Source organism: Xiphophorus hellerii, chromosome 5, assembly GCF_003331165.1.
Source record: "Xiphophorus hellerii strain 12219 chromosome 5, Xiphophorus_hellerii-4.1, whole genome shotgun sequence".
Taxonomy (NCBI): Eukaryota; Metazoa; Chordata; class Actinopteri; order Cyprinodontiformes; family Poeciliidae; genus Xiphophorus; species Xiphophorus hellerii.
In genome coordinates this window covers 9,372,591-9,396,507 of record NC_045676.1, presented here as the reverse complement: position 1 = coordinate 9,396,507, position 23,917 = coordinate 9,372,591, and the positions used below count along the sequence as shown (strand labels likewise).

Sequence of the window (23,917 nt, the reverse complement as noted above, 5' to 3'; positions counted from 1 at the left end):
ATCTGATGTTCTCCACGTGTGAGAATTTAATAATATGTATTTACATAGCCATATCCAAGCATTACCGTGCAGAAGATTGTTGAATGTTGAACAGTGTCTCACTCTGACGTCTGTGTGCACTTTCAATCCCCTTGATTTCTTCTGTCACAACTAATGCAGGCTCATTCTTCTTGATTTGGTGGGATTAGATAGGAAGTTGCTGATGAAGGGAAAATACCTTGCTGCCTGATGACTTGGAAAGCAAATCTAGAACGGGCTTCATAAGTAAAAGCTTCAGACGGTGTGTATGCATTCGTGTTTGTTTGTCTGGTTTCTGTGAGGTTTTTCTGGGGCATTAGGGGTATTAGTCTATGCTTTTACACTACATGTTTCTTTTTTTCTGTATGCTCTTTACACAAACCTGAAATTGTCTCACCTTGTTGTTCCAACTCTTATTTAATTCAATTTTTGCTGTATCCATGTCTCCCTGTTACACTTTTAATAATCAAATATCTGGAGCTCTTCTGGTTTTATCTACCAGAAGATAAAACCAGCTTACTCTTCTTTATCTTATCTACATTTTTATCTCAATTTTTCATGTTTCCTTTTCTTTTTTATTATTGTGAATGTTTAAAGAGCTAAATAAATAAATAATTTATTGATTCATGTATTAACTCACAGAAACTTGGAGGAGCTGGGGTTCTCTGTAGGAGTTGCTGAGTTCCCAAATGAAGAGAAACGCACACAGCACCAAATTTTACACAAGTTCAGTGGAACTGGTTGTTGAGAAAATGTTGAAGGATGGAAATTTTTAGACTACAGTTTCATTGCACGATAGATATTTAAGGATTTCAAAACCCCAGCATTGTCATGAGTATTGAATGATTATTAAGGAGGAAAAGCCTGAGCAGGCATTATTAGTAATATGTTCAAACTTTGTGTGCTCTCTTTTTTCATTCTCTCTAAAAAAACAGAATTGAGCTCCAGCTTAAAAAATGTAATGGGTTACAAGTAACAGACGAACTTAGTTTATTAGACCTTAGTTTAACTTGATAACTTTATAAATTAACTTGGATAAAATTAATTTGATTACTTATGACCAAATTACATTATATTTAAGCTGGATTACCTGTTCTCTTTTTTCAATGTATATATAGCATATTACAGGTTAAAAATATATTTTGCCATATTTTTCCATTGCTGTTTTTTTCCTTCTTCTTGCTGCTTAAATAAGCCTGACCTTTTTTCACCTTGCTGCTCCACCTTTCATTTCATTCCCACCATGCTCAAGTCTCCATCTTTCTGTTGCCACTCTTCATCTGAAAAGTTTATTATTTTTGACATGGGGGCTGGTTTTATTTATTTTTTTGCTCCTCTGTCTTTCATCTCTGATTCATCCCATCCTCACATGCACTTTCTCTCCCTCGCTCTGGGTGCACCGGTGTTTATGATGCGCCTCGCAGCTCCCTTATCTGGTGCACCCGGCCTCGGCTGATAACTGGGGCCTGTCAACTCCTTCGGATACCAGAGTGTTTTGATGCACATGAGTGCTTGTGTGTGAAAGATTGTGTTGAATTCTATGTAAGTATATAAGTATCTGCGTGTGGGGGGTGTGTGATGTGTGTGTCTTGAGTAAGAAACATGCTCAAAGATTATCATCCCATGGGAGTAATCAAAGGCAAACGTGGAAACAGATGATTACATGGATGTTTGGGTGATTACAGAGTATGTGAAGGTATTTGTGCATGTACCCAGCTATCATTTGGTTGGCTTGGAGAATTAGACTGGGTTGATTTATAACAGTGTTTGCTCGTTCTTGGTTTTTATCTTTCTGGTTTTTAATGGCAGAGTAACAATACATTCAGCTCATGGGATCAGACTAGTTTTCGCTTCATGAAAGTGAGACAAGATGAGATTTTAACAATATTTTTCAGTGATATTCTAATTTTTTTCACAAAAAAATAGTAGCGGTATCACAATTTACTGAAGAGCAACTCAAGGAATACTTTCTTTACCACAAGTTACCACAAGTCTGAACACTCATCCTCATATCCAGTGGTTAAAATAAAAGCATAAACTTAATTCACTAACTACAGTCTTTAAACTATAGCTTCCAGTAAAGTAAAAGTAATGGCATCATCCAAAGCGTTTAGATGAGACTCAAGCTGTCAGCTGAAATTTTACCAGTGTCTTCAAAATTTTACCAGTACTCCTACAACACGCCGCAACAAACAGCTGCCAAGTCTGAAAATGAAGGTAATTTGTCACTACAAAACAAAAGGAGCAGCTGTTTCCTCAGTCTGCAACATTAGAAAACGGCAGTCAACAGTAGTTGTTGAGAACATAATTAAGGTCTGAACTAGAAATTTGTCAGGGAACTGCAAGCAGAATTTCTGGAAAGGAAATAAAAGCCATTGATTAAGTTTAGAGAGCATTGTCAGTCTTGGAAAGAGGGTGTGCTTAGGCCCTTCACATAGAAACAGGTATTTTTGACAACAACCATCTGTTAAAGTCTTGACTTGGCTGTCTGCATGGAGGGAAATACAATTAATTTTACCTGAAAAGATATAGTTTTTTAACGAGCCAGACAAGATCCTTGCTTCCTTGCACTGTGGTGGATATGTGAGATTAATCAGATCAGATGTCATCTGAGGGCTTTTGAATTCACAATATGCACTGATATGCAACGCTAACAACTAAACTGTCTCAGAATGGTTTTGCATGGACAGAATGTTTCTATAAAAAGAAAAATACTGCTAAATCTGATTACTGTGTTTACGAGGATTGTCAGTCGGTTACTGACACTCACTGTTTTGTGTTTTGTTTCGCTCTGGCAACTGCAAGTAACAGCACTCATCATGGCATCAATCAAATAAATCAATCACATTTTATTTGTATAGCACATTTCAGCAACAAGGCATTTCAAAGTGTTTTACACCATAAAAATAAAAAAATACAAAGTCATAAAACACACATTCAACAAGATTACATTTTGCAGTCATTACACATCAGATTATTGATTAATTTTTCATTGATTATGTTTCAAAAGCAAAACAGCTGGGTTTTTAGACTAGATTTAAAGGAACGCAGTGTTTCAGCTATTCCACATCATTCAGTCCAAATTCAGCAGGAAGTTAGTTTTTGTTGGGTACAGCTTTGTTCATGGGGGCACGGGACAAATTAAATAAACAAAAAAAGTTATATTTTATAATTTAACATATTTAGAAAAAAGGAAGAAAAATTAAAGTCACATTTTCTACAGAAAAGAAGAAAATGCTTTTTTGTTATGAATAGATCGTACCACTTTCTGTCATTAACACGATTGAAAATCCTTAGAAGTAACTAAGAACTAAGGGCTTGCAAGTGAGTCAACAAATCCTAAAATATTTTATTCCTTTGAAGAAATATAGTAGATTCTAATATTAGTACCTAATATGTTCACGCATTCATTTCTTTTTATTTCAGTCACTGTAGCATAAAATAAGATCAAAGACATTTTAAAAAAATGTTTCTTGTAGAACTGTTGTAGCAAATACCCTTTTCTATTATTGAAACTGCTTGCTAGACCTACTTAGTATAATTAAAAATTTGATCAGGACATGTCGTTACTACTTCATGCTGTCACAGAGGCATCATATTAGAATCTACTTTTCTTTCCAGATCGTGAGAATTATGGTGCGACTCGGGATACACGCGTAAAAGGACCAAACTGATGTTACACAATTTTGTCATTGTGTCACATCATGCAAACCTTTTTCCAATTTCTTCCTGGGATTAAGCGAATGCTCAGTTGTTCAATAAATATGTTTCATGCCCTTCAGCAAGACCATCAAATTTTCATGTTTGGGAACATTTCTATAATAGGATAGACACACACACACACACCCCCACACACAAACTCTGCAGAGCTTGTCATAATCTGAGCTGCTTTCACCACTTTCTGACTGTTGACCCTCAGCCCCCTCTGTCAGCTGGGGTTAGTGTGGATGACTTTAGTTGACGGCACGGACTGAAATGCCCTTCAAATACTGTGCTAAAACAACAACTATACACACATACAAAACACGGTTGAAATGTGTTTAGTGCACATATATGTAAACAGCGCCTCATCTGCCCTACAAAACAATATGAAGTCCCCAATATGTATAAAACTACAGCCTAGAGGTGTTTTTTAATACAAGCACTATGACATCAGTGAATCCAAGAGAATTATTTAAATTATTTTTCTTGAAAATATCAAGTTCTCATTCATAGCACACATTTTAATGTCTCACCCCCATATTTCATTACTCGTGTCCTGATTGGGTGGTTATTCATCACTTACTCTTTAAGTAGCTTGTACCATGACGCAGCATCATTCAAAATCCTCTTCTCGCTTCAAGGCATATTTCTCTTTTTATGTACTAGCAGGCTAACTGTCCATAGGCTGGAGAAAAGATTTGTAAGCTAACTGTCTCTCAACTGGTGCTAGCAGCTGTGGCTCTGATGATTTCTGGGTTGAAACATGTAATAAAGTTCTATTTAATTTTTGCTTTACAGCAAAATGCATAAATTATTCTTTAACTTTGAAAATGATCAGAAGATTTTGTTGTCTTTGGTTTTCATTGAATTTTGGATTTTGATTATTTTTAGCTGTTTATTGTCACTAATGACCTTAAGAGTAATTGTAGATTGGAATAAGAAACTACAGTCATCATAAAAAGGTCTTATGCTTAGCACCAGTTTAACATTTGTAGGAACAATGTTTTTAGTTTTTTGCTTGCTGGATTTACTCATAATACTAAATAATTCATCTGGATATGTTTTGCATATTGGAGATTTAGCTGCCATCTACAGTGACAACTAAATCAATGAGAAACAAGACTTAAATCTGTCAGCAAAAACCAGGAATTAGAATAAAATCTTAATTTCTTTCACCAATTGAACCACATCTCTCCAAACACATACATGCAGAATGGAGTCATTGGACTATAGACAAGAAGACATAGTTCTGGGAAGGCAATCAAATCTTATTGTTCATATTTTGCCTTTGTGCATCTAATAACAGCTCTCCAAATTGCTCCTCGGGAGATCAATAGAGCCATTTGGTATTGAACTGAATAACTTCAGAACACCTCACACATAAAATATTAAGCAATCATATATATGCAGTTTGCTGAGATTTTATTGAGTCATTATATACTGTGGAGCAAATTGTTTGTATTCTTCTAGGTTCTAATGGACTGAAGAAGAAAACATATTCATCTAAAACATAAAGTCTGGCGACAAATAATTAACAGAAATATATACATATTTAAACTCCTAACCCAAAATGTTGATATGTGTGAATACTGAGTGTAAGAACATCAAAACTAGTCACATTTAATTCTAATCATTTGGTTTGCACCATTTCCCACTTCAATAAGAACACACCGGAAACAAAATGTGTTCGTCTGCTTGGCCTTTAATCCATTTTATTTATAGATTTGGGAAAACAGCTCAAGAATTATGAGTTTTGAAATGTTGCTTTACTTTCTGTGTACTGGAGCAAGAGCTGCTAGCAACACAAGGAAATGCTTTTTAAGGGAAACTATGAGGTTGAAAAATGTGTTATTCAATTTTCTCTGTTTTTGCTTGATTTTGTTTTAAATCTATTGCCAGTTGTTGGTGATTCTCCTCATCTTAGTGCATATCAGATGCTAAACAGTGTGCAACTATGATTTAGACATCCTGAGTCATCATCTATATCAAAAGCATATATGATACACTTTGGTGAAAGTTGGCGTGAGGGACCGCATACATTCCCCTTAAGTTTGTTTTAAGTAGATCACAATCTTTGTGCGGAAAGTGATGTATGCCAGTGTCAGGCCTCTTTTTGTGTGTATGCCAGATTTATAAATTAGACCCCTGAACTCAGGCCAATAGAGGAATTATGGGATGTGGTGGGATGTGTGGTTTTGGGATGACTGCCATCGTCTTTGTATTTCCACAGACTTTGGATGATATTAAATGTTTAGATTTTAAATTTTGCTTTAGTTTTGCTGTTGAAGACTTGATTATTTTCTTAAGTTTACATAATATATATCAAATATTTACTTCATATATATTATTAGACAGATATTTTAAAGTCCAGTGGCAGAATACACACACACATATAGAAATTTGCAAGTATAAAGGCATTACTAATACACTCTGCAAGCTTTTTGAAAGCTGCATGAGAACCATATGGTTTAAATGCTAAATTTTCCGGGTTATTTTTAGGATGCTCGGTTGAGTTGTACTCAGACAAGTACAAATTGAAATCACAGCAAAACATATTTTAAATAAACTAGTGGTACTTTTGGTACCATATTCACAAAATGCGACTTTGAATCCAAGAAAACAGTTCTACAGTAAATTGGCATTTACAGAATTAGATTGGCTCTGCAAAATATGTGGGCAGCAAGCTCAGTGTTTAAAAGGAAGAATACTTTAATATATTTAATTGGTTGAGTGAAGCTGTATTAAAAGAGGTCATTGTTCAGTGTTGTTACATCAACAGAAATGTATTTCAGTCTGTCTTGACAAAAGCGACAAAGAAGAACCCAATTTTAAGAGTAAAACCATCACTTTTCTCTGCATTTAATGAAAATACAAAAGACTCCTGGAGTATAAAAATGGCTTATAGAAAATTAACTATCATGAAGCTGGAAACTGCAGTGTGTTGTCTTTTTCTTCTTAGCGTTTTGATTTTGTTTGATTTCTGTTCAACTTTGCTTTTCTTCTTTTTTGCCATTTTAAATACAAGTCAGTTTTAGCTCCAATATCTACTGATTATCTAACTGCAAGCTAAACCAATGATTGATGGACCGTTTGCTCTAGATCTCAGTGTCCAGCTTGGACTGGAAACCAGCTTGTTAATGGGAATAGTACAAATTTAAAAACATCTTGGAGATTGGTGGAAAACAAAACGGTGCAATGCAGAACATAGAATAAAACAGTATTGTATTTTAATAGAGGATATTATAGTTGGCATAGTCCCAATAACTCAAAAACCAACACTGAATGTGGCTACAGCGTTCTGCTTCAACTCAAAGAGAAGAACTTCTGTTTGTAAGAGCTTAAAATCCGAAAATTAGTTCCTGCTTTATTGTTATTATATGTATGTGTACGTATTAATCTATTGCACACGTGAAACTCTTGTATTTCATCCAGTTAAATCCTTTAGTTTATTTGTTGATTTTAAATGACAAGAAGTGTGAAATGTCTTTTTTAAGTTCACTGCAGTTAAGCAGTGGGACTTGGATATCCTGAAAAGGAACTTGTGGCTGCAGAAATACATCAGCCAACCTGACCACATTCGCTTGATGGAATTTTCTAGAATGCCTCCAGGCTGCTGTTATGATGTGGCCATAATGAGAACTGATCCCTTCTCCAAGTCCTACATTCCCTCTTCTATTAGATTGCTCAACAGCAACAGACAGTGCTTATCTTAAGTAATTGCCGCCGAGAGACTTCCAGGATTTATTTAGACTGTGTTATTTACTGTATGTTTTTTCACAGATCATTTGTTACTTAACTTTTTTTTTATGCCGTAACTAAATGTATAAACCTGGAAGCAAAAGTGAATTTTCCACTGGGACTAATGAAGTTGTCTGACTCTGACTTCGCCTCATTTCCACACCAGAAAGGCTTCATCTTTCATCCTCTGCTTTAACACTTTTAGGGAACATTTAACATGTGTTCCCATCCTTCACCCCATTCTCATCTTGCCCATACTAATCATGAAAGCTGAAACAGATACAGATGTCAGGAGATCTTCCCTTCAGAGAAGATTTTTATCAGATAAGATCTCCTCCTTGGAGAATATCAGCTAAAAGTGTTGACACTTATCTGGGTCCCCTGCGGCTATCATCATGCATCCAAAGCAAAGGGATTAATGAGCAGCAGTTAACGCTGCAGATTTTTATCCCTGGGTTTTGCTATGCAAATTTGACTTGCATTGCTCTGTTTTTAAAGACATTAAAGGAATAGTTCTTAAGTAAAAGTGAAGTTCAGTTATTAGTTTTCTTACCAAACATTATCCACAGAAAACCAAACCAATATCAAACATCTGTCTCAAATGGTTTGAGCACCCTTTGCTCATGTTATGCAAACTGAATAAATTAGGTGGCACAAGTTCTCAATGCTTTAGTTCTAGATTGAAGCATTGATTAATTATGTCGGATTTTGTTATTCCTTTTAATGTTTTGGCTAATCTTAAATAAATACAAACAGCAACAATCTCAGCATCTTAAAAGTCTGTCTGTGTCCCGCTATTAACATTTCCAATAAGCACCAGGGTGTCTTTCTTTACTACTTTAGAGGATTTGGAAAACTTCAGTTTTTGCTTAAAATAATCAACTTCTGACGTCTTCATGAAGCATCGTAACAAAAAGGTACCGACCAGAATCTGTGACCCAGTTTTAACAGACGATGACGCGGAGAACAAGTAAAACACCTGGCTTTTTTGTTTTGCTTTTTTGATGAGCAGTTTTGTACCAACAAACCTAATTGTGCTCTTAACTTTAGTGCAGCTCTGGCGAAATGTGCTAGTTCAGCAGATTGCAAACCTCTCTGTGTTTGTTTACCTCAGCCGTTTTTCCTACCGGCCATGCAGAGAGAAACGCCACCAAAGGCAAATTGCTGCATTGGTTGTTGGAGGCTTTCTTCAGTTGTGACTTGGGTATTGTATCACAGACCATTGAAATCCAAGGAGCCGTCAATGTCGAGCATTTTACTGTGCTTTGGTGTAGGCACATTTTAGATTTGATTATAGGTACAGTATATGCGAGACTATTTGTACTCACAAAAATCTCACTTTAAGCTCAATGTAATAAAATTGCTGTCTGTGCACAAAGTTCATACAAACTATAGACTGATTTATAGACAAAGATGTTATTATAGCTGACATGATGTGTCTGAATGTTTTTCTTTCACTTCACAGGACATTGAAATGATAAAAACATATTTTAGTTCTATATTTTTTTATCTATAGTAATTTATTTGGACATCTGCACTGTCAAAATACAGTTGAAAATCTACAGCATCGTGAAGGAATTTTAAAATGCACTTTTAAGTTTTTAAATAATAAAAAGGCAAATATGGTTAGGTTCAGTAAATGTCCAAACCTGGTCTGGAGGCAGAACTATAATACTGATACATCACAATTATGCTCAAAGTTGTATTTAATTGAGATTTTATATGAAAAACCAACATGAAGTATTTCTTTCAATTGAAAGGAAAATTAATTATTTATTTATTAGGGCTGATTTAGTGAAGAGTGCATGATTTTTAAGTCCTCACATAGTTTTCCATTTGGATTTATGTTTGTGCTTTGAATAGGCCATGGACATGTATTGATTTAAACCATGGATGGTGAACCTCATCTTAGCCTATAGTGCTTGCAGCCTTTTAACAGGTTTTCTCAACACTGTCCTTTATATAGTTGCTGTCATCTCATCATTAACTCTGACCAACTATTCTCCCCCTGTGGAGACAAAGCAACCCCACATCATGATGCTGCCACCACGGTTCAACATGAGGATGGTGTTCAGAGTGATGTGCAGAGATAGTTTCCCTCAACACATGGTATTTGAAACTCGAGCAATTTTTTGTGAAGTTACAGACAGGACGTTTAATGTCTTTTTTAAGTTGAGTTTGGTTACTGTTGTTCTCTTGGCTGAATTTTTCATTAATAATCTCTGTTTACCATTCTTTTTTTTTAGATGATGGATAGAACCAGAGCTCTGTGAAACATTCAAAACATGCCATATTATTTAATAAGGCAATTATCTCCTTTTCTTGTTTTTTTTTTTTTTTTTTGTAAGTGAAGCTGATTGTAAAGAATTATTATAAGGAAATAGAGGAAGTTATATACATCTCTGGAAAAAAATTAAGAGACCACTTAAAATGATCAGTTTCTCTGATTTTACTTTTTATAGGTATGTATATGTTTGAGTAAAAATGAATATTGTTCTTTTATTCTATGAACTACTGACATGTCTCTGAAATTCCAAGCAAACCTTTAGTATTTATTTGCAGAAAATGAGAAATGGTCAAAATAACGAAAAAGGTGCAGTGCTTTCAGACCTCGAATAATGCAAAGAAAACAAGTTCATATTCATTTAGAAACAACAAAAGTAATGTTTTCACTCAGGAAGAGTTCAGAAATCAATATTTGGTGGAATAACCATGAGGTTTTCAGTAGGGTTCAGTGCAATGGGCTCTTAATTTTTTCTAGAGCTGTATTTATTCAGAACCCTAATATTGTTTTTGTGGTGGGAAACATGTTTTAAAAAAATCTACACCTTCAGTTTTACCAAAATATATTACTTCCTCCATTTTGGTCATTGTAAAAAAAGGTCGCTTTACTGAAACTACAAGGTTCTGTTACATTCTGATAAAAGATAAAGGTCAGCCCCATTAAAACACCTTCTTGGTCTGAAAGAGTTGGAAATTGTGAGGCTTTAAGGACAGCCTCATTCAGTCTAATAGAGCATGATGAAAAAGTGGCAGACTTTTCTCAATAGTGCTACAGAAAAGCCCACTGATGCCAGTTTTCAAATTTGTATGGTGCCTATTGAATTAAGTATTTGAAAAGGCCCTCTTCATCTGTGTGAGTTATCCATTATCCATAAGGATGAAAGCAGGCAGGAGGCAAGACTAATTAGCAGTGCCTCTCTCCAGGGTGAATGTTCTCTTGAAATCACGCTATTCTATAATGTTCTTTAGGGTTTTAGACCGCAGATCATTTCTAGTGTCTAAGATGCTGTGATTTTTGTATTTTTTGTCTCTTAAAAACAATTTCTTGCTGTTTGAATTTGTTTTATGTGTACGACAGTATGGTCCAATTTCCTCCTCTGGGGAAATTGGACCATAATCTTGTTTTTCTCTATTCTGAATACAAACTACCTGCTAGGAAGATGACTATTAGGAAAACATGCCCCTCCAGGCATGTTTTGAAGCAACTGATTGGACTACTCTCTGCCAGCCACATGGAGATGAAGAAGATTACAGGAGTGCTATAAGAGATATTTGCTGCCAACAGCCATCACAATCTACAATAACTCTTTGAAGATTTAATGAGTTACAATATTTAATTTTCCTTTGGGATTAATAAAGTATTTTTGAATTTTAACTTAATTGAATAACTGACATACATGGAATTGTTAGAACTAAAGCAAATAGTTTCAGTGAGCTTCAGCAACTTATTTTTTCAGCCACATTTATCTCAATGATATGCTTTAAGCATTTATATGTAACAATAAATATATGGTATAGCTAACAAAGAAGTGCTTAGAATGAATTAAAAATTATAGTACAAGCTGCTGATAGTGGTGCTTGAGTAAGAAGCTTTAAAAAAAACCCTTCAGATAAGCTTATCTGTCTTGCTGCCAGTTGTTTCTCTTAGTAGATCAGACAAAACACTCTGTGGCCGTATCTGTGTGTGTCAGCCACTTGATGCAGTTCCCGCTTCGAAGCAATCGCTTTTTCATTTTGCTTCAGTCACAATGTCAAGCACCTTTATGGGTGTGTTTTCCCTCCTGTCTGATTGTGGGTATCAGCTGCCAACAAAGCGTCTGTAAGTGCTGTCAACTGTACTATTGAAATCCCCCCCTGCATGAACAACACAGCCAAACTGAATTGAGTTTAGATGTAGCGAGATGAAATTCACCAGGGGCATATAATTTCATTACTGTCTCCATTAGCCTTTAGCCTCATCGATCACAGACATAAGGGTGAGAAGACAAGTTACAGGTCAAAGATCTGAGGTCTGAGCAGGTCTGTCGGAACTGCAGCCAATGGAAACACAACGTTGTAAAGCTAGAAATAACGATGACAGTATCCAGATCTCTGTAGTAAAAGTGGTAAAGTCCCAAGAATTATTCAGTTCAAAAGGTGGAATAAGTATATTGGTAAACCCTTAAATGTTTGTCTTTACAAATCAGACAAATATATCCCACACCATCTCTTATTCTCATTCTACCATCCAAAATTTTAATCTGTTTTATTAAGGTTTTATCTATAAGTCTGCAAACCTGGTAAAACATATAACATCAAAAGACTTACAACTGTGAAAAGTATCGACTCTTTTGGGACAAACTGCAGTCCAGGTTATTTTGAGAATTCAATGCTCTCGTCGCAGGGATGTAGGGATACAACAGTTTTTATTTTGCAGCTATGTGTATGGGTTCTATCAGTCCTTAAATAAACTAATTAAAGTAAGTTAGTAGTTATGAGTCCCCAACAAAGAACCCTGAAGAGATACTAAAAAAGCAGCCAGACTACAGATGAGAGGCCAAGAAAGTATGTTTGCATGAGGCCTGCAGGAGGAGGAATGGCAGCGTCTGCTTTATCTGCAGCGGATGAATGTGCAGCCCCATATTGGGCCGTACAGCCCAGAGTGAAGATGATCAGGAGAGGCAGATGTACAGATGGAGGATGGTACCATGACTGTTTTCCTCATCAGACCTTTAAAGCCTAAAGGGGTACATGAGCAAACTAAACTGACATCTTTGTTCCAGAAAATCAGAACGATTTTTTAATATTTTCTCCATTAAAAGCATAAAAGTTAGACTTTGAACAGTGCCAGAGCAGCATCATTATCCACCACGGCTACAAACAGCTACAGTAGGACAGATTTCATTCACATTTTATTGCCCTTAACAATATAAGAATAAATTTGTATAGATATATAGGTGTGCATAGTCTAAGGAATCCATGTGGAGCATTCATTTGCATATTCTCCTTTTTTGAATCCTGCTTTTTGTAAACCACATGGGGTCTTAGACAGTGTGAGAGTTAGGAATTGAATTAAGTATTTAAAGTTATCCAGCTGTATGTTCACCTTTTCATCTATTGATCTATCCATCCACCTATCCAACATTGATTGAGAAGTAAAGAATTTGTCCAGAAAAAATGTGCATGAACCTTAGAAGGACAAAAGTGTGCAGGTCTTAGCTTTTGTGCATTGTTTATCAATTTTCCATCAACTGCATCTACATAATGTTGCAACTAACAATTCAAATAGGAACTTGTAAATATTATGGTGGTGTTTTCAACTCTTACCTGCCGAAAAATAAAAAACAACACTATGCAGGCAATCATCATTATATACAGTATATATATATATATTCTTTTTTTTTCTTGTTCTGTTGAATAATGTCTTGTTTAAATGCTTTGTAGCATGCCCTGGTTTCCTTTGAGCTAAGAATATAATAAGATCAATAGCATCATTTTGATTCCTATTTTCTATTCTACAGACACATTTAGACACAATTTAGCTTTTTTCTCTCTAAAATTATATTTTAAAAGTGTTTTCTTATGAAATAATTGAGTTCCAGTATTATCGTTTATTGGTTTGCTATTGCTTTTTTGCTTTAATCATTTTTGCGCAGTATTTTTAACACTAAATGTGTTCATACTCTTCTTTTTTTTATCTTTAGACTTGTTTTAGTGCAGCAACAAAAAAAACCTCAGTGTCTCTGGTGAAAGCACAAATTGTTCACTTTCCTTGTCTGGGCCAAAAGCAAGCACAAATGTTTTTTTGTTTTTTTTATGAGTGAATAATTGATGTTATGCTTCAGGCCAATGTCCCATCTTTGTGCTCTGTGGCTTACCAGCTTATCCTGTCTTATTGTACTTTAAGGCTTTTCTGCTCCTCTAATCTTTTCTTTCATTTGGATATCTTTCAGGTTTCTTGGAGTGCCTCCTGGTAGAGGTAGCTGCCCACTCACTGGTCCGTTGCCCTTTGACCTCATTTATACTGACTACCACGGCCTGCAACAGATGAAGCAGCACATGGGACTGTCACTCAAGAAACACAAGTTAGTGACAGGGTTTGTTATTATCTTGACTAGAAAAGATGAGTTTATGTGGGACATAATATAAGGCATTCTAAAAGATAGGTAAAATACTGAGATTTAAGTTCAAATAAAAATCACTCAAAGTGCACTTAAACTAAGGTTTTGATCTTAATCTAGTCTTTAATCCAGTCTGACCATCAGTATCCGACTTTTTCATGTCTGTCTCAACGAGGGGTGAACTGATCAGTTGACCCTGATTTCCTTAATTTTGAGTGATCGGCCATTGTTTACATGTTAGACTGATTTAATCCATCAATCTTATTTACTTCTTGCATTACAAGGAACCCTCAAACCCAAAGTCACTTTATTGGTGGTTTAAGTTGTCCTCTAGTTTGACCTCGTGATTTTGTAAAAGCAAAATACTGTTTTGCATTTTATTTTTGGTAAGAGTTACAGCCTATGTCTGTAGTCTTACCTGCTGTGTGAGTTTGAGTTTAAAATGAAATGCTAGGAACAGATTTTTTTTGAGAGCAGTACCTACGTGTGTATTGTTCCACATGTATTGTTCGATGTTTTTTGCAAGACTGGAACATTGAAGATGTATTGTGACCTTATCACATCTGACAGTGTCGGTTATTTTAAAAAATTTGTATCGACCAAAGTCAAAATTTGTAGGTCAGGCTTTTTATACATCGCTGATTGAATAGGAAAGCTACAATGGGTGCACCTTTAGTCTGAATGGTCCTATTTAAATTGTTTTACCCCACCCCGAAAAATCAGATTTGCCACTTCCATATGTGGTACTAAATCAGACATGTCTTATTTGTTATATGTTCAAAGTCAGTTGACTTTCATAACAACAGTGAATGTTTGAGTGATCGGCCATTGATAAATTAACTAAGGACAATTTAGATCTAATCTAACGTTTTGGACTGTGGGAGGAAGCCTGAGAGAACCCTCACATGCACAGGGAGAACATGCAAACTCCATACAGGCCAGGATTCAACCAGGAGCTTCGTACGGCTTCTTACTTGCTACCAACTGTACTAACATGCAACACTGAATTTCCTCTAATTTGTTTCATTAGAGGAGTCGGTGGTTGCCATAGTGCTGTACATTTTGTGATTATACATTACATTATGTGTACATAAGGAAGGAGTGATTACTGAATTACAAGAAACAAGGGAGTTGAAAACATTCTGTTCCATGCATTTAAAATAAATTTGGGAACAAAAAATATATATTTTTTTTTTAAATATTGTGAACAGCATGGCTACCTGTAAGAACATAAACTGGTTCAGCACTGTTCCATTACATTGAACAGCAAGGGTAATAATAATTATAATCAATACCACATGTAGTGCAAAAGAGAAGGCATTTTAAATGCTGACAGCTTAACATGCAATTCCACATGCAATAATCACCCCATATCTCCACACAACATAACATGCAAACCTTAACATTTATTCCTATCAGACATCATTCTTGGCAGCTGTTAGCTGCTGTGTGATTGTCATTCTGTGCTCACTGTGATCAGGAGAGAGGTGCTTAAACACTTTATGAAGTGGAAACAGGAAGGAAACAGAAAACGTGTGCCTCATGAGAGAAAACACAAATTAGACTCTCTCTCTCTGCGTGTGTGTGGGTGTGTGTGTGTGTAGTAGTGCAAAAAAGTGTGCTTAATGGCTTTTGGCATTGCTACAGAGTTTCAGCAACTTGGAATCTAGGCCATGACAAGCACAACGAAGAGGCAAGAAAACATGAATTAATATCCAAGGAAAAAGGATTTAAACTGCCAGAATGCACTGAAGGAAAATAATCGGCTGCACATTCCTGAGAGCACCCCAACATGAACCCACATCAGCTGCAGGGCTCTTTCATGTCGTTGCCTCAGAAACAAATAAGAGATAGTCCAACTATATTCTCATTCTGTAGTCCAGTTTCCACCAGTGTTAGTCTCAATCTGAAGTTTATGACTTGATAAATCAGTTTATCTGCTACCTATACATATCATCACAGGGTTTGATTGTCTGGATATTATTGTCTTTTTCTTTTCTCCCTGTTAATGAAGACAACAAAAGAGTTGAAACAGGGGCCAGTGTATTGTATTTGACCAGGAAGTCAGCTAAAAGAACAGAAACAAATATTCTGTTAAAATAACAAACAGTAGATAACAGAGATGCAGAGATTTTAGGAAACTGGGGAATGGAAAGCTGTTACATGCTTAAAGGGCCAGTCCGTATATTTGTAAAATCCAATTATGAGCAAGAAAAATGTATTGCTGATGGACTGGGAAGGTATTTTCCCAGCATGTAACCAATTTTGCTGCCTTTTTATCTTGTTTTCATGATTTATCTTTCTCTCACACACACAAACCCCACATTTCCAGCAGAAAGACCAGCAGAAGTCGGCACCTAATTGCTTGTCGTGTTCACCTTTGTGTTGCTCAGTTGTTACAGTGCGGTCTTGATCCTGGCTGTCTTTAACAAGATGTGAGTCTTGGTGTTTGTAAAGTATTTTGTTCTATCCCACACTTTCTATTTAGAATTTGTCAGTTTATAAAGTAACACTGAGCTGTACAGTTATATCATCTACCTAGACAGACTTCTCGTGCCCTGTTATTATTACTGCAAGTATTTTTGGTAAGCCTTCTAACAGATTTTTTTGGTTAAAGAAATAATATGCATTTTATAATTGGTAATATCTGCCTTACCTGCAGTAGAAATGTATCATATCACTGTGCGTTTGTAAGAGGTAAATGAAGTCTCAGTGGTGGAAAGCTAACAGATGATCAAACATTCAAAGCACTTGAGAAGGCTTTAGCTACTGAAGCTAATTGTAGACTTTTGATATCCACTGGCATAGACATTTCTGTTTGAACAAGTTTAAATACCTTAACTAATTTAAACACCCACCCAGCCATTTTGTGGCAATAAGTTAAAGTTTTTTGGTGTCTGGAAAATTAACAGCTTCAAAACCCTCCTGAATATCCCTTGCCCTGCCACATTCGACAAGCACTGCGTTGTTACCTAGCAACCCCAGCGAAGCCCAGCCCATCACCTTGCAACCAGCCTGAGGAACCATTTTTTTAATTATATAACCCCGTCAACATACCAACTGGTCTACTCATAAACCTCTTCCTTAATGCTTAAAAATAAACGTACCAAAAAGGTGTAGTAGGTGTCATGCCTACAGAACTGACATTCATGTTTCTGATATATAGATGAGAGTAGCTTCATTCTATTTCTCCTAAAATAGAATTTACAACTGGAGAAAATTGCATTTTCTCTTGTTTTCTGTCCTATAATTTCTCCTTATGTCACACTGCTGCATTTACCTGTGTGACAAGGACCCTAAGGATCAAGTTAGGTCAATGACATCCCTACTTACCCCTCTCTCCCCTCTTTTATTCTGGTTGAGTCTCTCACACTACCAAGTTTAATTAATCACATGGTCTAAGCTTTACAATCTCTTTCTTCTCAGTTCTCTTTAATTACCTTTGTTTTATGTTTGCACTGACAGCCACTCTAATTTATTAGGCCTGTGTAACATGGTAATAATGAGAAAGGTCCTGTTGTGTTCGGTGCGTTCTATTTGCTCGACTTCATATGATTGTTTGCGTGGAGGCGAGGGTGTATTGGTGTAAGTGGGCTGCTGTCAGAGATGCTGAAAGCAGATAAGAGTCTGTTTTAAATCACACCCACTTATCTGATAATTGGAGAAGCATATTGATCCACTTCCCCCCAACCCCCTCCCTGTTTGTTGACTTTACTTCTGTGCTAGTGGTGTTTCGAAGGAGGTATCTGGTTTAGTCTGGGAAGATGTTTTGTTCGTGTTTGGATGCAGAAAAGAAAGCAACACTGCCTGCACTAGTAATAGTAGATAAATGATAAATGGGAGAAGGTTTTTGCACACAAACACTAACAGCAAAGCTGCATTTTTTTAAGCTCCTTGTAAAAAATATTGACAAATTTTCTTTGACATAAAATTGTGTATCCTTTTTTTTTATCTTCTGCTAGAGCCAGAAAACACCTTCCAGCTACATGAATACAACGTTCGATATTGCAGAAAGCTACATCAGTCATTTACAAATTTGGTATTTTATTCACACTGCAGAGTTCCTTCTGTTAGATGTCCTAGCGATAGACTATTCTGCCTTTAAATGTATCTGGATGGAAAATCAGTTTTTACTGTTGGTAACAAACTTTCATACACACAATTAGATCCTGTCTTCAGTAACATGTATGTTTGGGAAACAGACTTTCTGTTGCGTCTGCTCCTCCTGTGCTCATGCAAGCTCAGTTTTGTGTTATGTTATTGCATGTGTGTTTGTTGTTGTTTTTTTCTTAAAAAGGAGCATTCATGTGAACTACATATCTATACATTACTGAAAAGAAGTAGAGCATTTTTTTCTGTCTTCCTTTTTTCTGTTTTTGCTTCCACTAAGTTTCAAATGTGAGGAGGAATTCCCAACAATTAGACGAAGTTAGAGGAAGGGTTGGGTGAATGTTGCAAAATGGTGGTTGAACAAATTTAAAGCTAGACTGTTCAAACTTTGAAGAACCATCTTTTTTCTCAGATGATATAGGTTTGATCAAATAATTGTAAAGAATCAGTTCTTATCAGTAAAAAAAAACACACATTCTGTGGTCATGGAAAGATGTTAGCATTATTAGCATTATTAGCATGCATCAAGGAGAGAAAACATCTAAGGAGTTTGCATGAACTACAAAAGTTGGATTAAGAACTCTCCTGCACATTATTAAAAGCTGGAGGAGAAGTGATTTGTAAAACAAAAAAACTAATAATTCTACAGTCACTTAAACATTTCAGAATGATAGACGCATCAGCATGAGAAGACAGCGACATGAACTGATGCACCCATCATGACTGGTGTTTACTGGTGCGAATGCTATTACCTGGGGTTGCTGTAGTTGATCAAGTCCAGTTTATCAGCAACATTATGATCTTAAAGAATTAGGTCAGAGCAAAAAACTGAATGACCAGGTCATTCCATGGATTGTTTTTTTTCCCTTATCTGATGGCAAAATGAGACATAATTTTCACACATGGACTGGCCAGCACAGAATCCAGACCAAAATCCCGTTGAGAATCTTTCTGGATTTTAAGACGAAGGTGTTTTTTGTTGGATGGTCTCCAATCATCAATCCAAAATGTAGGTGAAAAATTAATGCAACACTGTATAGAAATAAATCTTGTGACATTGCAGAATCTCAGCAAAACAATGCCACAGCAAATCTGTGCTATAATTTAAACCACCAAATCAATTCTTCGTGTCAAAATTTTTAGCTTTTGCTTATAATAATTTGCACACCTTGTACGTTGGTACTGAAGTAAAAAGAGTGAGATTTATTAGGACATAGAGAATAAGACTTACAAGCAAGAACTTGAGTCTCACTTCATAGACAAATAAGAGACAAATTATCCTTATAAAGACAGCAGATCTCCTCCTTCTGTATTTCTTGAAACACAAACTTCATTGTCATTTTTCTCTCATTGTTTCATTTTTCTACCATGTGACTAATGCCACCCTCTGGCAGGAGGCATTATTATCCCCACCAGTGCGTAGAGTCAGTTTGGTCACAAAAACCTGAGCTGTGCATGAATGTCTGCAGAGAGTTTAATTGTGTATTAGAGCTTTGTGATCAAATCTGTTTAATGCTTCGAACCTCATAACACACTGTCTCCTTTTAGAGTATTGTGCATTTTGCAATATATTGAACACATGTAAAATATTAGACCAGAAATATTGAAAGTTGTTGCATCTAGTGTAAAACTATTTAAGACTATAATAGGTTATACCTAACATATCACTGGGAATTTTGGAAAAATCTGCAAATTGTTTACAAAATAACCATAATATGTACTTTAGAAATTGTCCTATTAAAACCACACTAGCAACCATCCTACATCCAAGTGCAAAATACTTCCCTTATTTGATGTAGCATTAATAATACATTTATGAGACATTTAATAATTTATTAAAGTCTTTCAGGTCATGAAAACACCTGAAAAACTTTTCTGCAGAAATGTAGAAAACAGTGGAAAGAACAGAGATATGGACAACTTTAAAGGAATGTTCAAAAACAGAGGAGAAACCTCATGTTAGGGTAACACTTGTTTTACTAGTTTTATTTGCTTGCCATAAAAGAAAATCTGGTATCCAATATTATTATTGTATTTGGGAAAGGAAGTGACAGATGATTTAATGCTAGCCTGCTCGATAACAAATGCATCCCTTTTAGAAATGGTACTGTTATGTTAATGAAAACAATTAGCCAAGCAAAGGTTATTTTTAATGTATTTAATGTGGAGATATGAATTAAAGTCCACTGGATCAAACATTAAACACCAGAGTGAACAAAAACATTGATAATAAACCACCCATGTTCTGTTTTAGGTGTTATATAAAGGCATTATGGTTGCTGTCTGTTATTTGTTAGCTTCTTACATGCAAGCTGATACTTAGCATACATAATAGTTCTGTTAACATCAAAGCATGTGCAATACATGTTGAAGGACAATTCAACATGTGTTGAACATGACAACAGGAAGTTGAAGTAACTATGATTATTCTCTTCAAGCCTTCATGTACAACACGCTCTATAGCATAGCACAAGTTTCAGAGCGTTTCCTCATCAGAGGAACGAGCTGTGATTTAATTTAGATAACCACGATGAGTGCATCCATGCTTTGCATAACAATAAGGAAAAAGTGTGAAGAGTGTTTGTTTACTTCTAACTTTCTTAATACATCAAGTAATGCTTCATTCTATGCTCCTACTGCACATTGCATCACATAACAACATGCCACCCTGCCATGATTCCTTCACCCTGGAGAACCTCTGAGCAGCCGTTTAACCCAGATTAGCCCTTTACTCTGATCTTCAAATAGATATTCAGCTCAGCTACTCCTCTGCTTATCCCCTTCTCTCCCCCAACTATTTTCTATCCTTTGGGGATGGCTTATCCTAACAGAAAACCATTGCAGATCGGGTGAAAAGTGGCAGGGCAAGGGATAAAAAACAGGGTAGATACAAACGAAACTAACACTTGTTATTAATAATTCATCGCCGGCTTTCTGTGGCCCTCAAGACTAAATCTGAAGGGGTCTCTGTGGAATTCCTTCATCAGCGCAGCAAATAACATGAAACTCAGAAGTGAGATTGTTTGATTCTTTTGAATAAAGAATATTATTCAGTTTTCTGACATTTGTGAGAATTTGTAATAAGGCTATTCCATTCAAATCATCAGCTTTTGTTTAATGCTTTTTTGCATATACAGTTCTTATAATCATATGCTTTGTGTGATTTTCTCTGAAAAATCTCTGCTTCTGTTTCTGTCTAAAAGGCTTTGTTCCGGAAAATGTTCTCACTTTGGGAAGTCACCTTCTTTCTGAATCACAAATAAATAACTACTGCTTTTATTTTTATATTTTAGTGAAATAAAAGTGTTTCTGTTGATCAAGTGATTTTAAAAAGTGAGTGATTCTGTTAGATGATGAAAAAAGAAGGAACCAAGCAGCAGTTTTCTACTCACATCCACTGAAGCTTGAGATATTCTAAGCTTGAATATTAGAGCTCAAGATGTGAACATGTCTATTTTTTCACTCATTTTAAAATGTGGAACTCATTTAGATTCATCACAAATAGAGTAAACTATTTCAAACACTTTCTTGCAATTTACGCCCAAAATTTACTGTTACAGAAAGTGTGTTAGGAAAAGCTGCTCTAGCAACAGGAAAAACCACAGCTTCAGAGGACTGACAAACAAAATTCAGTCAAAACATTCGTGAGGTCGTAGTCAGTGGATCAAGACCCACTTTCCCCAGATGAATCCTACACAGTGGCTGCAAATTTCACTTTCACTACAAATGCTTGTTACATTATGTTTAAATATTTTTTGGTGTCCCATAAAATCCCAATAAGATGCTTTGAAGCTTGGTAGCTAAACTCAGTTTGTGTGTTACTGTATTGTACTGTTCCTCCACAGATGCCATATCAGAGTTATTGACACATTTGGGACAGAGCCAGCCTACAACCATGAAGAGTACGCAACCCTGCATGGCTATCGGACCAACTGGGGCTACTGGAACCTAAACGCCCGGCAGTATATGACCATGTTCCGTAAGATTATACTGTCTTCCCTAAGTTTTAATCACTTTTTACATTTGCCTTACTTTCCTGTTGTCTCAATATCTCACCGCAGCTTTCTTTAAGAATTTTCTATCTGTCATAGCATTCAATCGGATTCTAATTGTAAACTCATTCCTCTTATCAGACGTTATTTCCCAGACGTAGCTGAGAGAATATACTTTTGTTAGTTTATGAGTCACTGAATGGCTTACCACCAAAATACATTAAAACTCTGTTGTCATGTCAAACTTGCAGACCTCTCAGGTCTTCTGGTTCAGTTCTATTGTGCATTCAAGAACCAGAACCAAACATGTTCTTATGCAGCTCTAATGTGGAACAAAGTTCCAGAAAACTGCAAAAAAGCTCAAACTCTGAGTTCATTTAAATCGAGACTTTGGTTAATAACAACTGGAATATCATAAAATGGAGTCTGTCTTAATACTGACATTGCTTTCTTTTATTTTGCAATTTAATGTTTTTGTTTATTTGTCGTACTATATTCATTTTAAACATTTAAAGGAGTTTGAATTGCCCTGTTTTTGAAAATAAATCACCTTGCTTTGCCTCACTTTCAAATATTTCCCTTTTTAAAGAGCTGATTACAACACATCATTAAAATATTGTCTCATATTAGGAATTTGCTCTTTATGGCATTAAACACCCATAGGTGTTTGCACACAACCGTCAAAAATGTCTTTCTAGAAACCTGAAATGACTTCAAACTAGTCTTTTCACTTCTTTTGACAGGTTTTGCTGGTTGTTCACTTTCATTTGAAGAATGTGCTTCACATTTCTATTTTCAGCACAGCGTCCCTTTAAGCTGTACCTGTTCTCGTCTCTTTCTTTTTCCTCTTATGAGCTGCACAATAGGTCTGATCCTCCCTCCGAGCCGTCTGTCTCCTCACTTCCCGGCTGAGACATTGACTACTTAACTGTCTCATGCTTTCACATTCAGCTGTCAGCAGCCTTGTATCACTGGCGCTCAGCAGCAGGATCATTATATCGACAATATACAGCATATTGTAGACACCCACGTTCCACACTGGCCAAAGCTATAATGAGTGACTCAACCTTCATACTTATGAGAGCGTGGCGGCGCTGCTTTTATTACAGTTCTTCAATACTTGAAAATGCTCTGCAAAGGGAGGAATAATAAGCACTTGGCTTAAAAAAAGAAGTCAGTAGCAGAGGATTATATGTGCAGTTTGTTTTTATCATGTCAAATTGCTTGAACTCACTGAACAAAACACATAAATGTACTTAGCATGTATATTTTACTATATAAATCTCTGTGATAGACTTTGCCATACCCAACCACAGCTGGCTGTGTGACAGACACAATTTATAATACTTAGGCGATACTCACAGTCACTGAACCAATGAGCCAAAGTGCAAAAGGATAGAGTGAATTTTCCTTGCATCCTTCTTATTCTCTCTCTTTAAATAAAACTTTTTTCCTTTTTTTATCTGTTCCTGCATTCTTTTCACTTTTCTCACCACTCTGCTACTTTCACTATCTTCACACATACACTCGCACACATTCAGCCCACACACCAGACAACTCCTTCATGGGCTTCGTTTCGGAGGAGCTGAACGAGACGGAGAAGAGGAGCATCCAGCAGAACAAAGTCAACAACATGGCTGTGGTCTATGGGAAAGAAGCCAGCATGTGGAAGGTACTATACACAAAATAAAGTTTTGTTGTTTGTTGTTTTTTTGTTTGTTTTTTTTGCTTCAGCAGGGTCTATTTACTCTTTGCTTGTGATTGCCATTTATATTCTGCACAGTCATCTAACGTCCTTTGATTAAAATGCTGTATAATCAGGCATCATGCATAGTGTCATAGGATGGGTTAGACCCTGGTGGTACCAGCAGTTGGAACTTATCAATAATTAAATTAATTTGATTATATAATCATCCTAGAGGTAAGACAGTTACTGGATTCAAAAAATTAAGATTGTTCACAACCATCTGGTGC

At 36.0% G+C, this 23,917-nt stretch overlaps 1 protein-coding gene across 2 annotated transcripts in view; it reads left to right on the top strand.

Moving 5' to 3' along the window:
* Nucleotides 1-23,917, top strand: part of LOC116720581 (alpha-1,6-mannosylglycoprotein 6-beta-N-acetylglucosaminyltransferase B-like) — a 128,263-nt gene that overhangs the window by 91,652 nt on the left and 12,694 nt on the right. For both annotated transcript variants that reach the window (XM_032563933.1, XM_032563932.1), the window contains exons 9-11: nucleotides 13,674-13,805; nucleotides 21,797-21,930; nucleotides 23,485-23,615. In XM_032563933.1, the coding sequence (XP_032419824.1) occupies nucleotides 13,674-13,805; nucleotides 21,797-21,930; nucleotides 23,485-23,615 (397 nt within the window). The remainder of the gene's footprint in view (nucleotides 1-13,673; nucleotides 13,806-21,796; nucleotides 21,931-23,484; nucleotides 23,616-23,917) is intronic.